This window comes from Rhinichthys klamathensis, unplaced genomic scaffold, assembly GCF_029890125.1.
Source record: "Rhinichthys klamathensis goyatoka isolate OS25496 unplaced genomic scaffold, OSU_Roscu_1.1 h1tg000393l_1, whole genome shotgun sequence".
Taxonomy (NCBI): Eukaryota; Metazoa; Chordata; class Actinopteri; order Cypriniformes; family Leuciscidae; genus Rhinichthys; species Rhinichthys klamathensis.
This window is the reverse complement of record NW_026606895.1, coordinates 692,191-707,044: the sequence shown is the minus strand read 5'-3', so window position 1 is coordinate 707,044 and position 14,854 is coordinate 692,191. Positions and strand designations below refer to the sequence as shown.

Below are 14,854 nucleotides of genomic sequence, written 5' to 3'. Positions count from 1 at the left end.
TGGCTGTTTGTCTCTGTCAACCAATCAACGTTCTGCAGTGTCTAGCTCCACCCTTTAGGTACCGTACCACTGTGCTGATATGGGTCTGTCTGCAGACAGCAAGATAGGGGCGTAACAGGAAGTGGGTGTAACTTTAAGGGGGCGTAATTTAGAGTATGTCCAAATGGCGGACGTGATGCTGAGGCGAAGTGGGTGTAACTTTAAGTAGGCGTAACTTTAAGTGGGCGAAACTTGAAGGGCGTAACTTGAAGTGGGTGTAACTTGAAGTGGGCGTAACTTGAAGTGGGTGTAACTTGAAGGGGTGTAACTTGATGTGGGTGTAACTTGAAGGTGCATAACTGGAAGTGTGCGTAACTTGAAGTGTGCGTAACTTGAAGTGGGCGTAACTTGAAGTGTGCGTAACTTGAAGTGGGCGTAACTTGAAGGTGCGTAACGAAGTGGGCGTAACTTGAAGTGGGCGTAACTTGAAGGGGCGTAACTTGAAGTGGTTTAACTTGAAGTGGGCGTAACTTGAAGTGGGTGTAACTTGAAAGGGCGTAACTTGAAGGGGCATAACTTGAAGGGGTGTAACTTAAAGTGGGTGTTAATTGAAGGGGCGTAACTTGAAGGGGTGTAACTTGAAGTGGGCGAAACTTTAAGTGGGCGTTACTTGAAGTGGGTGTAACTTGAAGTGGGTGTAACTTGAAGGGACGTAACTTGAAGTGGGCGTTACTTGAAGTGGGCGTAACTTGAAGGGGCGTAATTTGAAGTGGGTGTAACTTGAAGGTGCGTAACTTGAAGTGGGCGTAACTTGAAGTGGGTGTAACTTGAAGGGGCGGAACTTGAAGGGGTGTAACTTGAAGTGGGCGTAATTTGAAGTGAGCGAAACTTTAAGTGAGAGTTACTTGAAGTGGGCGTAACTTGAAGGGGCGTAACTTGAAGGGGTGTAACTTGAAGTGGGTGTAACTTGAAGGGGTGTAACTTGAAGTGGGCATAATTTGAAGTGGGTGAAACTTTAAGTGGGCGTAACTTGAAGTGGCCGTAACTTGAAGGGGCGTAACTTGAAGGGGTGTAACTTGAAGTGGGCGTAATTTGAAGTGGGCGTAACTTGAAGGGGCATAACTTGAAGTGGGTGTAACTTGAAGGGGCGTAACTTGAAGTGGGTCTTACTTGAAGGGGCGTAACTTGAAGGGGTGTAACTTGAAGTGGGTGTAACTTGAAGGGGCGTAACTTGAAGTGGGTGTAACTTGAAGGGGCGTAACTTGAAGTGGGCGTAACTTGAAGGGGCGTAACTTGAAGTCGGTGTAATTTGAGGACGCGTAACTTGAAGTGGGTGTAACTTGAAATGGCATAACTTGAAGTGGGTGTAACTTGAAGGGGCGTAACTTGAAGTGGGTCTAACTTGAAGGCGCGTAACTTGAAGTGGGCGTAACTTGAAGGGGCGTAACTTGAAGTGGGCATAACTTGAAGGGGCGTAACTTGAAGTGGGTGTAACTTGAAGAGGCGTAACTTGAAGTGGGCGTAATTTGAAGGGGCATAACTTGAAGTGGGTGTAACTGGAAGGGGCGTAACTTGAAGTGGGCGTAACTTTAAGTGGGTGTAACTTGAAGGGGCGTAACTTGAAGTCTTGCAAGCTGCAGACAGATGCTAGGTACCCCGTCGGAAGGGTACTGAAAAAGTGGTATGGTACAGTTGGGCATTCTGACAGTGGAAACGAAAATAATTGCGTTCCTTACTGTACTGTACCATACCGCTCGGTGGAAATGAGTCATTAGACTCTCTCGTTGTCTCTTTGAGTGTGTGAGAAACACTGAGCGCTCTCAGCAAAGCGACGGTGAGTCAGGCGCATCACACTAGTGTTTACTGTGCATCAAAAACACTGTGCGTTCATTGGGATGAACTGAAATAGTGCACTTTATGGATCGCTTGACGGAGAGCGAAACTCTCAAGAACTCAGTCAGTGTTCGGCGAGTGAAAATATATCTATGTAGCAGTTCCTCGTTTAGCGATAAACTCCGCCTCAGCTTCATAGCCTTCATAAGCCTTCAACCATAATTGTTTTTTCTGCACGTGAGCTTCGAATGGGTCCCAAAAAGAAATACGTCATCAACAAGGCTTTATCGTTATTATTGCGGGAAGACTAATTCTTCGATTTTTACCGGTATATCGCAAACAATAATATGTCGCCCATCGCTACTGGAAATTATATGAAAGATACAAACTAAAATGACCTGCACGTCACATCACAGCAAACACGAGCCAAATGAAGAAAATTTATATAGGAACAAGGATGCAAAAAAACTGTGCTTCCCCAAGACGGTTGGTTTGGGTGGATGGAGAAACCTTGGGAGGAACCAAAAACTCAACAGGGCGAGACCATCTTCCCCTGACACACATTCAGACCAAAAAAGATTAATTGTTAAATTAATTAAAAGTATTAAAGTTGGGATGAACCAAAAGCACAGGTGCAGCTGAGGTGGAGACGACTCTAGCATATATAAGTCTGATGGGTCACAGTACAGAAGGACAGTGAAGACTGAGGAACATCCGAAGACAACAAAACATCCAATAACAAAACATCTGGTAAGAGTCATTTTAATACGGTTCCTCCAGCAGTTTGATTGCAGGTTCTGTGATTAAACTGGTAGGGAATGCCTTGCTGGTCATTGAACCAGGTCAATGGTCAAATATACAGTATAGTTAATTTGGGGTTGGTAAGATGTTTGAATGTTTTTGAAAGAAGTCTCTTCTGCTCACCGAGGCTGCATTTATTTAATCAAAAATACAGTAAAATCAGTGATTTTGTGAAATATTATTACAATTTGAAATAAGTGTTTTCTATATTAATATATTTTTGAAATGTAATTTATTCCTGTGATCAAAGCGGAATTTTCAGCATCATTACTCCAGTCTTCAGTGTCACATGATCCTTCAGAAATCGTTCTAATAGGATGATTTGATGCTCAAGAAACATTTCTGATTATTACCAGTGTTGAAAACAGTTGCACTTTTGATCAATCAAAACATCCTTGATGAAGTGTATAAAAAAAAAAAAAAATTGTTTGTTTGCATGATCAGACTAAAATAATAAGCCATTTAAAGGGGCTACTTTGCATTACACCTATGCAACCAAATTAATATAACTATAACTAAAAATAAATTCCCATTTATCTCTGCTTTCACTTGTCTCTGTGTTTAACCTCCAGATATCAGAGATGAAGAGCGTTCTCCCAGTGAAGATGTTGGCGGCGTTGGCTCTGGTTCTGCTGGTGTCCAGTGCGACTGAGGGACGGATTCTCAGGAAATGTGAGCTGAAGGCTCAACTCGAGGCGGCTCGGATTCAGGTGACTGAAGCCATGGGAGACAAAATGACCGTGGATGATCTCATCGCTAGACGTGAGTAACAGAGTCCCTTCTCTATCCATATATTTATGTCACATGATGTGCAGATAAAAGGTTGATCAGCCTCACACCCTTTATTCCTTTGTTCTGTGACAGTTGTCTGCAAGGCCAATGCCTCGGGCTTCAACACCAGCTTTGTCAAAGCCATCGGCCCCAAGCCTAAAGAGAACAAGCCCTTAATTAATATCCACTCTCTGCAGCTGTACGGCGTGTTTCAGCTCAGTGATCAGCTGGCCTGTGATTCTGGCATGATGCCATCACTCAATGTCTGCGAAATGAGCTGCTCTGGTGAGAAAATACCACACCAATCATAACACTATCCTAAACAATGATTTGTGAATTTCTGGACTCATAAACTGCCAGATTCCTATGGCTCTCTAAGCATTCACAGTGAGCCAGTTTGAATAAGGTTTTGACTCTTTTCTGTTTCCTCCAATAGCTTTGATTGACGATGACGTCACAGATGACATCGCCTGCCTGAAGACCATGATTGACAGCAAGTAAGTAGCCCACACACTATAGACACTGCATTGAATGATCTAGATGTCAGTTCATACGCTGAAAAACATTTTATGTAGGATTTACTTTGAAACTGATTTCACTCAGAAATTGCTAAATTTCACACATAATTACAGAGAAATGGCAACTAATACATTTTGCAGTAGAAAGACTGAAAACTACTCCAATAATCTTTGTTTTATTTACAACAACAAATAAAATGCATTTTTGACAGTGTAGTTACTGGATGGCATTTGGGCAAAAGCGCATGCGAAGGGAAAGTTAAGTCTAAAAGGCCTCTATGAAAATGTCCACGATATATAAACATTCAATATAAGTATTATTACATTCATAACATTTTTTCAGTAAACCTAAACCCAAAACGCCTCTGATATCACTCTTCCAAGTTGAAAATAATTAAATTTATGATCCTTTAAATATGCAAAAAGAAGTCTGCAGAAGTATCTTATTTCCACAATAGTGTGTGAGAATATTTCTGCATATATATATATATATATATTTATATATATATATATATATATAAATATCATTTATAATTTTATAAACCCAGTGCTGTTTAAATTTGTCGTAAATTTGTAAATATATATAAATAAGTGTGTGTTTATATATACATATACTGTATAGTATACACACACATTTTGTGCATTTACTCATTTTGTATTTATCTTTCTAATATATATATTTTTTTTTAAATTCTTCTCTATTTGCTTTATTGTTTTATGTTTTTTCAATGTACAGGATTTTTGAATTACATATGACCTAAGATTTAATTGTTCAAAATGACCGAAGAAAATAACTAACTAACTAACACACACACATATATTTATATATAATTATTTACCTCAAATATAAAGGCTTAAGAAGTCAAATCCGGCCTGAACAATCAAAGTGTGACTGTTTTTTTGTGTGTTACAGGTTGAACACTATTTTGGTGAAGGAGTGTGACTCTGTGGATCCCACTCGTTATTTCGCTGAGTGTCTGAATGAAGAAGCATCATTAAGAGCTTTAAGACGAGTGTGTATTGGTATTAGTTGGTGAAACAACAGTGTGTACTCTTCTGACCTGCTGTAAAACTGTAGATTTGTAACAGTGATTTACAAATCAATTTATGAACTGACTACCATTACCTAACAATATCACTTCTGATCAGCGGCATGATTTCTGTCAATCTAAAAACACAACAGTCTGATGTTCCCATGGGAACTGCTTTGATTGAATGTCACTATGATGGTGGTGGGACCAGTGTGAGTTTAAACATATCAAGGCTCTGAACAGAGAGTGCTTGTGCATGAATAAACTTTATATTATCGCTGTAAATGTTTGGTGGTGTTTTACATTTCTGTCGACAATTGTAATAAAACTGTCTTCATTCCTTGAATCACGCTGTGTTGATGCTGAGTGTGGTTATGGTATATGATAAAGACGATGAAGAGCATGCTTTTAAAAATGATGGGCGCGAACGGTTCAAGTTGTTTATTGCAAACACAGTATGCTGAAGAACAACATGACAACAAGCACTATGATCATCCGTCACTGTCCATCAGTCTCACCCCAGTCAAAAAGCCACTTAATAGAATAGGGGACATTTTTAGTCATAAAATTGGAAATATACTTAATGTACTTAAACAACACAGAACATCAGACCTCTTCACTGATTAACCTAATAAAGTTAACCTGAGATAGCAGTAAACAACTATTTTCCCCACGAAAACACTCTGGTTGTCTTTGGTCATTATTTGCCCATTTTTTTTAACTTTTTTTAGTGCTTTTTTTTTTTTTTTTTTTTTACTTCATCAGAATGGTACGAAACTTGGAAATGTTTTGGCACTTGCTGTGTGAACAAAAAAAATCTTCCATAAAAAATAGTCACACCGCATAGGAAATGAATGGGAGACGAATTTCATCTAGTGGAAACGTTTGGTACTGCGGCCAAACAAAATCTTACTGAAAGCTCTTACTAAACTTGTTTAGATTAATTGCTTTTATTTTCTTGCAGATTTAAAGTAAAAGGTGTTTTTGAAAATATATATTTCACATAAAAATGTAGAATATTTCGTCAGTAGACTATGGAGTGCCACAAGGATCGGTGTTAGGCCCTCTGCTATTCTCAATATATATGCTGCCACTTGGTAATATTATAAGAAAACATGGAATTAATTTCCACTGCTATGCTGATGACACTCAATTATATATTTCATCACGACCAGATGAATACACTAACTTATCTAAATTGACAGAATGTCTTAAAGATATAAAATGCTGGATGACGTGTAATTTCCTGCTACTAAATCCAGATAAAACTGAGGTATTACTTATTGGTCCAAAAAACTACCCACAAAATCTCTTACAATACAACTTTAATATAGAAGGATGTCCTGTTACCTTATCGACTACAGTAAAAGACCTGGGTGTTATACTAGACCGCAACTTGTCTTTCGAAAATCATATTTCGTATGTTACAAGAACAGCCTTTTTCCACCTTAGAAACATTGCTAAATTACGTAACATGCTATCTGTTTCTGATGCAGAAAAGTTAGTTCATGCATTCATGACCTCGAGACTAGATTATTGTAATGCTTTATTAGCTGGTTGTCCTGCATCTTCAATAAACAAGCTACAGTTAGTCCAAAATGCAGCCGCTAGAGTTCTTACTAGGTCAAGAAACATGATCATATAACACCGATTCTATCATCTCTGCACTGGTTACCTATCAAGTTCCGTATCAATTACAAAGTACTATTACTGACCTATAAAGCCCTAAATGGTTTAGCTCCTGTGTATTTAATGGACCTTCTATCGCCCTACAATCCATCGCGTTCTTTAAGATCCCGAAATTCGAGGCTTCTGGTCATTCCTAGGATATCTAAGTCCACTAAAGGAGGGAGGGCGTTCTCACATTTAGCTCCTAAACTCTGGAATAGCCTTCCTGATACTGTTCGTGGCTCAGACTCGCTCTCCCAGTTCAAAACTAGATTAAAGACGCATCTCTTCAGCCAAGCATTCACATAATGCTTACCTTTTATACCACTGTTGAATCAGATCGACTGCATTAATATTATGAACAGCAGCTACGCTAATTATTTCCCATCTGCTTTTCTGCTGTTATCTCGGGACGCTAGTCCCGAGGTAAATAGCGTTCGTCAGCTCCAGTTTGTATCCAGCCTCTCACGGAGACTTCAGACGCTCCAACACCTGCGATGAGACGACTCGACGCCTGTGAAGAGACGACTCGACGCCTGTGAAGAGACGACTCAACGCCGGCGATATGTTATGCCCTAAATTAATACATGATGATTAACTAACTTATTCTATGTACATTTCTGAAATGCACTTTCTGTAAAGCTGCTTTGAAACAATATGTATTGTGAAAAGCGCTATACAAATAAATTTGAATTGAATATTTACATAACAATAAACGTAAAATTCGGTAACTTTTTGAAGTTCACTTTTTAAACTTTATTCACTTCACCAATGATCTGCCAATTGTCGTCTTTGAAAAGAGACCAAACTTTAGTCTGTGCTCTAAAGCATTCAAGATTTATGACAGTTTAAGTTGGAAATTTAATTTTCAGGTCTATGCTCAAAAAGTGAATGAATGGATTATAACTACAGCATAAATATAATTTAGTACCATAAATAACCCATAAAATACAAAATATTAAATAAAAACATTATCGAACTAAATATAGTGCATACATTTCATTGAGATAATAAAAAAAAAAGTCATTTTGACTGTCATTTGCAGAGCAGCAGATTAATTATTTGTTATCATGTATCATGTATTATTTTGCTTTTTTTTTTTGCTATGCGTTGTAGCAAAGTAACCTGGGCTGTCACTAACCGTTATTTTGGTAATCGAGCAATTGGTAGATTATTTTGACGATTAAATGCACAATATGTACGGTTTTTGAATTAAATATCCCAAAAAACACTAAAACAATGTTATATATTTTGTTGACTTGTGTGTACTTACATTTTCCAAAATGTTTCCAACAATGTTTAAATAAAGAGAAATCAGCTATTTAAACCAGTGATCCGGACCATGTCCTTGAGTCGCCTGTCAGTGACGTCACCAGATGCAACGGTTTGGATGCATTTATCGACAGAAATAAATAATTTTTATAAAGCTCAACACGGTTAGTCCTATTGTTTGAATCTCTTGATTTCTTGCTTTACCGCGAGTCATGTTTGTACCTCAGAGACAACACTATTCTGTCAAGTGGCTGACATAGCATAATCAGAAAGAGCTTTATTTATTTATAGTCATTTTCTCCACCAAACAATATATTTTAAAATTAATTGCATTCCATAAAGCAGCTCAAGGCATCCAGCTTTTATTAACTCTTCCCTCGCCAATGATGGAAATTTCCGGCTTTCTGTGTTTTCGCTGTTATACAGTAGGGGGCGCTATTACACATCTTCTGAAAGAGTACAGAATCTCCAGATCAAAACACAGGTGAAGAAGCAGCAGAAACAAGCGATAGCATAAGCATAAGCATCAGGGGCGGTTCCCCTAAATTTGGAATCGTATCGCACCAAACAATTTTCTGAAACTGGGTGCAATGTGCAGTTTATTCTCTGCCAGTATTGATGAAAAAATAAGTTACTGTACCAAAACCTTTTACCAAAACTCTAGAGTAAGTTACTGTACCAAAACTCTGCAAGAATAAATTACTTGTTGACCAAGGCAGAGAAGCAAAACCACATAAAGAGGCTGCGGCGTGCGAGTGATGGCCGTTCAGGAATGATTCGTCACTCTGTCTGCGTTCGCTCAAAGAGTTGTAAAACGCAGACTATAATGATTGCTACTGTGATGGAATTTTTTTATTAATCAGAGCCCAACTAAAACACACACTTATCTCCATAATGGTGACTTAAACATTCCGGTTTTCTCCTTCAGAGATTCTGCTTGTTAACATCAGGTGTCTTCAATAATGCTCAATCATCACTCAGTTATTCACTTAATTAACTCTTTAGCTCAGAGTTTAATTGGGTCGCTTAAAATGACCAAATTCCATGATGTTGAAGTTACATGAACATATTATGTTTGTTTAACGAAACATAGTTATGTGGAACCGGTGGAACCTGTTTACATAAAAAAGTTAAGTAAAGCCAACATATCATTTTTTTGAGTGTAATTGTCCTGTGTTGCTTATACAGTAGGCTAATAAATGTTTGTTTTAAAACAATATATGAAACAATCATGACCATGCAAACTTTGCAAAGAGTCCACAATATGAGAACAAACATGTAAAATAAATGGTTTAATTTTGATAATGTTACAGATAAATTATTAAAACAGATTTAAATTGTAACGTCTCGGAGGCAGTAGAAGGCACAAGACGAAGATGACGGTAAATACAGTCTTCACTGAAACAAACTCAGGCAGGACAGACACAACCACAATTAGCATTAAAGAGAACCGACAAGGGACTGATGCCCCGTTTACACGAAGGGAAGACGCAGATATTTCCCTGCGCTTTGGCCTCTCATTTACACGAAAACTCAGTTTTCATCACAGAAAGCGATTATTTCTAAAAACTCTGGCCAAAGTGGAGATTTCTGATAACGCCGGTCATGTGTTGCCGTGTCAACTGGGAGAAACAGGGTTTTAGGTTCTCAAACGTCACATTATGCGCCAGAAAATGCTTAACGTCATGTGAGCGCCCAGTTTGGCATAGTTATGATGGCGCTCGACGGCGTATTTATGCGGATTGATATAAAAGACAACTTTTTTTGAAAACGATGTCGTTTCTCTAAATACCCGGCTATGTGTAAATGTCGCCTGAACAGGGAGTATAAATACACAGGATGAAATGAGGAAACTAACTAGACACAGGTGGAGGAAGACAAACTAATCAGGGACTAACGAGAACAAGTGGAGACTCTCTAGTGACTAGAGAGAACATAATTGTGACAGAAATGTGTTCGGCCCATCTGTAAGATTATAAAGCAGATGTTTTTTGTCATTTTTGTTTTCAATTTGTTTTGTGTACTAAAGTGTCAAGTTTAAAGATGCAGAAAAGTGCCTCGATATTAAAAGTCAAGTCACCTTCATTTATACAGCGCTTTCAACAATATAGATTGTTTCAACGCAGCTTTACAGTGATAATAGGAAATTAAAGTAACAGAGATTGTTTTGGCTTTACAGCAGCACTAGAATTAAGTTATTATCCAGGTTAAGTTAGTTTTGATTCACTTGCAGAGATGATTAGTTATTAACTTCGGGGCCGCTAACACGACACCATTCTAACAGAAAACCCTTAACGCGCTCCGGCCCGCTCATTCGCACGACAACTGTGCCTGGTGGCTCGAGAACGCAAACCTTGAAATAGGTTCCAAGAAGCAAGTCCTGAAAATAAAGTAAAAAACGTTTTCTCTGCACAAACTTCAAAAACCCAAGCCTGTGAAAACGCTGTTGGCGTGCACATGCGTATTACTGTTTAGTCTATAGGTAAGCGCGATGCGCGTTTAAATATACATGTGCGCAGGTGTGTAGTCTTTCTTTACAAATTGACCTCAACAAATTACTTGTCTTGCCTTAAAAATGTATAATACAGAATTATTCATCGCTTCCGCTCAGCCAATTACTTTGACAACGTTTTATCTTGTACAGAGGTAGTGTTATGGTAGAAGTGGTATGTCATCACTGCTAATTATCACACTACAATACAAGATTACTTGTCAAATAAAAAAAGATGAACTTGAAATCATTTTAATTAATGTGTAGAGATTGCAGAGTGATACTTGACCCAGTAAAAATGACTTCCAATAGTCCTGAAAATAGGTTAAAGGGATAGTTCAACCAAAAATGAACATTTTGTCATCATTTACTCACCCTTAAGTTGTTCCAAACCTGTATGAGTTTCTTTCTTCAGTTGAACACAAAAGAAGATGTTTTAAACAATGTTGGTAACCAGACCGTTTCGGTCCCCATTGACTTCAATTGTATGGATGACAAAAACATTTCTCAGAATATCTTCTTTGATGTTCAACAAAAGAAAGTCATATTTGTAATGGCATGAGAGTAAGTGAATGATGTTTTCATTTTTAAGTTAAATGTTAAAGTGTGCCACTAAAAGCACAAGTGTCCCCTACCTGGACCCCCGTTATCATGGTCTAGAACTGCCACTGATCTGCATATGTACAATAGCACAATCACCAACATTAAACAGCATATAAATAAAAACTGCCTAATGTTACTGAATGAAATAGGACAGTGAATCTTTGGGGGTGTTGAAGGACTCGATCTACTCTAACTGTGTTTTGATCATCGTTCTGAATCTGATCTGGATGTAGTCTGGATGTAAAAACGCGTTTTTCTCAGCATTTTTCTCAAAATGTTACTTTTTTTAATGAAACGCATTCAAGAGTTGATAAAACAATGCATTAAGCTTTAATAAGATGTTTTTTTTTGTTGTTGTTGTTTAAAAGCATATATTTCTTATACTTAGTTCTTTCTTTTGATATACTGCATGTGTAGGTACATATTCATACAACAATACATTCTGAGGGCCATGAAACTTTTGTAAAACTGATCAAAAATGCTGGTGGTGGCTGGCAACTTTTCTTAAAAACGCTGGCGGGGAAAGAGTTAATATGATATTGTATTTTCGATCTAGCATACTGCAGTGTGCAACAAGTGTCTCATACCAGCCACTGAGCGAACACACAGAGTAACGTTATAACAACTTTCAACACACTCAAACATATTTTAGTATGATTGTTGAGACCAAGTAAAACAGGGCTGTGTAACCCCACAATTTTATTTCGCAGCGCCCTCTGTTGGTGGAGTGAACCTGTGCTCTATGGCTTCTTATCAAATTAGTATTATTTTACTTTTGAACGTATAATTAAAAAACACTGGGACATTTTAGGTGACATTTCCAGACAGGTACAAGCCACCAAAAACAGGACCTGTCCCTGGAAATCGGGACGTTTGGTCACTCTAATATAGACTGACCTGTGTTCCCCTGAGAGCCGCATCTTTGTGTGAAATAAAAGAGATAGAGGTTGTTGTATGTGAGTTTGAAGGCGATTTTATGACACTGTGTGTTGAGTACGAAACATTGCGGTTTGGTTTTCGTGGAACTGGGTGACAGCAAGTTTTGAGTATATAACAATAATGACTTTGTGCATCTTTTAGACAGTCGAGAACACATTTAAAGAGTCCTTTCCTTTTTGTCTCAGCTGGGATCAAATGTCATGTACAGGTTATGTGACACCTCAGAGAACACGATTAGACGTGTAATTACTAATTCAATACATTTTATATATAGTATTAATAATAATAAAATCAAATAAGGGTTTTCCAGTTTCTTGTAATGAGTTGAAATGCAGTGGTTTTGAGTATCTAACACAAATAGTTAATTTTAAAATTGCAGTACATGCTTCCAATACTATATTTTAGTATATATAAATAAATATATATATATTTTTTTTTTTAAGAAATAAAAACAAATGTATTCATTTAAAAATGCTATTATTTCTATAACTATTGTTCGTCCAGAATATTCTGACTGTTTACATGCATAAAAGTCTACCTAGTTCATATTTATTTATTTAATAAAGATAATATTTAATATTTAAAAATAAATTAGAATAACTTAAAGGTGCTATATGGAACTTTTCTTCTAAAATTAATCCTTTTTTTATTGCCTGTGTGTGAAGGGGTTGTAATCACACATTACAATAATCCACTTGTCGGGTTTTGCTATTACCTCTGAAGGCCAATATTCATATTTCTATGTGAAGTCTCCGGGTCGGATTTTCTGCGAAATCCATCGGATGTGACGTGCATGCGCGCTCCTAAACCTCTCTCCTTTTTATATACAGTCTATGCGACGGCACTGCAGCTGACGACATGAGTCTGATAACACCCAAAACTCCTGCCTCCAGCACAACACACACTCCAACACAAACTCCACATAAATATAAAAAACAAAACAAAAATGTATCTGCTGAAGCTCGTCAGGCCAAACGTGAATCGGATCGACTTGGGACGAAAACACGGATCAACATCGGCAGAGCATTTGAATTATGGAGAGACCTCCGCTATTTTTATTGTGATAAATTACAAGTTTTCAGATATGCTGATATAATGGTAAACTGTAATGAAATAGCAAGGTAAACTACAACATACATGAGATATGAAATTATACAAAAGACTGTTCCAGGATAACAAAAAGTAGGTGCTTTAGGATGTAACTTTTATTTTATGTACTAGATCTACTGTCTAACGTCACTCATCCCACTACTATCATATTGTTTATAATACACATTTCCAGACACGTTCAGTACAGTAATGTTACTTCCTACGATCTTACTGTTACACTAAAATTGTTCAGTCTAGTCACTAACCGTTTTCGTTATCATATTATACATTCACCTATGTTGACATTGCTGATTGTGAAAGATACACGAATAGTTAGTGAAATGCCTTATGCTAGATAACACCACATGTCGGCTAAATGCAGTCAATGTAACGTTATCATGGTACGAGCATGGAACATTAGTTCAACGTCAAGCTGATAAAAGTAGCCTATTATTGTAACGTTGCAGTGGGAGTTTACATGAGTTTCCAGCATGTTGTGTGATGCTTTCTCCGATGTGTTGAAAGTCTCAGTGTGGCCGTGTACCATGAGTGCTCGCTCTTGTGTTCGAGCACGAGCATGAGCGCTCTTGTAAAAATTGGTTGCAATCTGAAACATCACGGATAGAGGTCGCTAAAAAATACATATAGCACCTTTAATATTTAATCATATATAATATTTTCAAATTTTAAAGTCGCCATACTAAATTACAAATGCAAATAATCCAAATAGTTTGGTATTATCAATTACATTTGACTTTGATTGCACTCAAAAATCATACGTTTAAAGTATTTTTGCTTTGTTAAATTATGTCACCACCACGTTTTCATTGCTTTGTCCTATTAAAATTTTCTTTTTAAATCTGGATTAGTTGAATACTTGCTTCCAGCCAACATGACATCTAAGATTGCAAAACTTGTTCTAGCCCTAAATATAAAACAATGATCTAGGGCTGGTTCTGATTATGATTGTGAATTATGTAAAATTTTATAATCAGGTTATTAAAAAAAGGACTGCATTGTTTTAAACTGGCTTGACAGAGAAGTCGGTCCATTCTGAATACTGATCCTCCCAAAGAAAAAACAATCAAAACTTGGACAATTATTTTAATTATATAGGAACAATGATGTCAAGATAGCCCAGAACTAAATTCAATTAAACTCAATAATAATACAATTTGCTATAAGGCAACTGAAAATAGAAAATAGTGTTTTAAAATGTTTGGTTAGGGAAGATGAGGATGAATCCTAGGGAGGAACCAAAACTCACCAGGGAGAGAACATCATTTTCTGGTTGATTCATGAAAAAAAAATGAAGAAAAAAAAATGAAAAACATTGATAAAATATCAATAATGGTGGGTTGAATCAACAGCAAAGGTGCAGCTGCAGGTGGAGGCGACTCTAACATATATAAGTCTGATGGGTCATAGACAGCGAAGACAGAGGAACATTTAAAGACTCTCATTCATCTGTATCTCCAACAACAGAACGTCTGGTAAGAGATTTAAATATAATTATACTATAGATTGAAAAAAATATTTGTATTCAGCTCAATGGAGTTTTGGTGGTTATTTGTAAAATGATTTATCGAATTCTTTCTAATGGACATTTTTATAATAAATAAAGCAAAAAAATGTCATAGAATTAAAAGTGCATAAATATTATTTGCTTGTTTGCATGATTATGCAAACAAGACTTAAAATGGTGATTTGTTCTTGATTTTATTTCAAGAGATATACACAGTAATTTGAAAAAAGTGTGTTTAATCTCCAGATCATCAGAGATGAAGAGTGTTCTTCCAGTGAAAATATTGGTGGTTTTGCCTCTGGTTCTGTTGGTGTTCAGTATGTGTGAGCCCCAC

At 37.1% G+C, this 14,854-nt stretch overlaps 1 protein-coding gene across 1 annotated transcript; it reads left to right on the top strand.

Moving 5' to 3' along the window:
- Positions 1–2,306: 2,306 nt before the first annotated feature.
- LOC130070051 (lysozyme C, milk isozyme-like) lies at positions 2,307–4,939 on the top strand. The gene is made up of 5 exons (XM_056234327.1): positions 2,307–2,562; positions 3,186–3,375; positions 3,478–3,669; positions 3,821–3,881; positions 4,816–4,939. Exons 2-5 carry the CDS (start codon positions 3,195–3,197, stop codon positions 4,937–4,939), a joined length of 558 nt encoding a protein of 185 aa, XP_056090302.1. The 5' UTR covers positions 2,307–2,562; positions 3,186–3,194.
- The last annotated feature ends 9,915 nt before the right edge of the window (positions 4,940–14,854 follow it).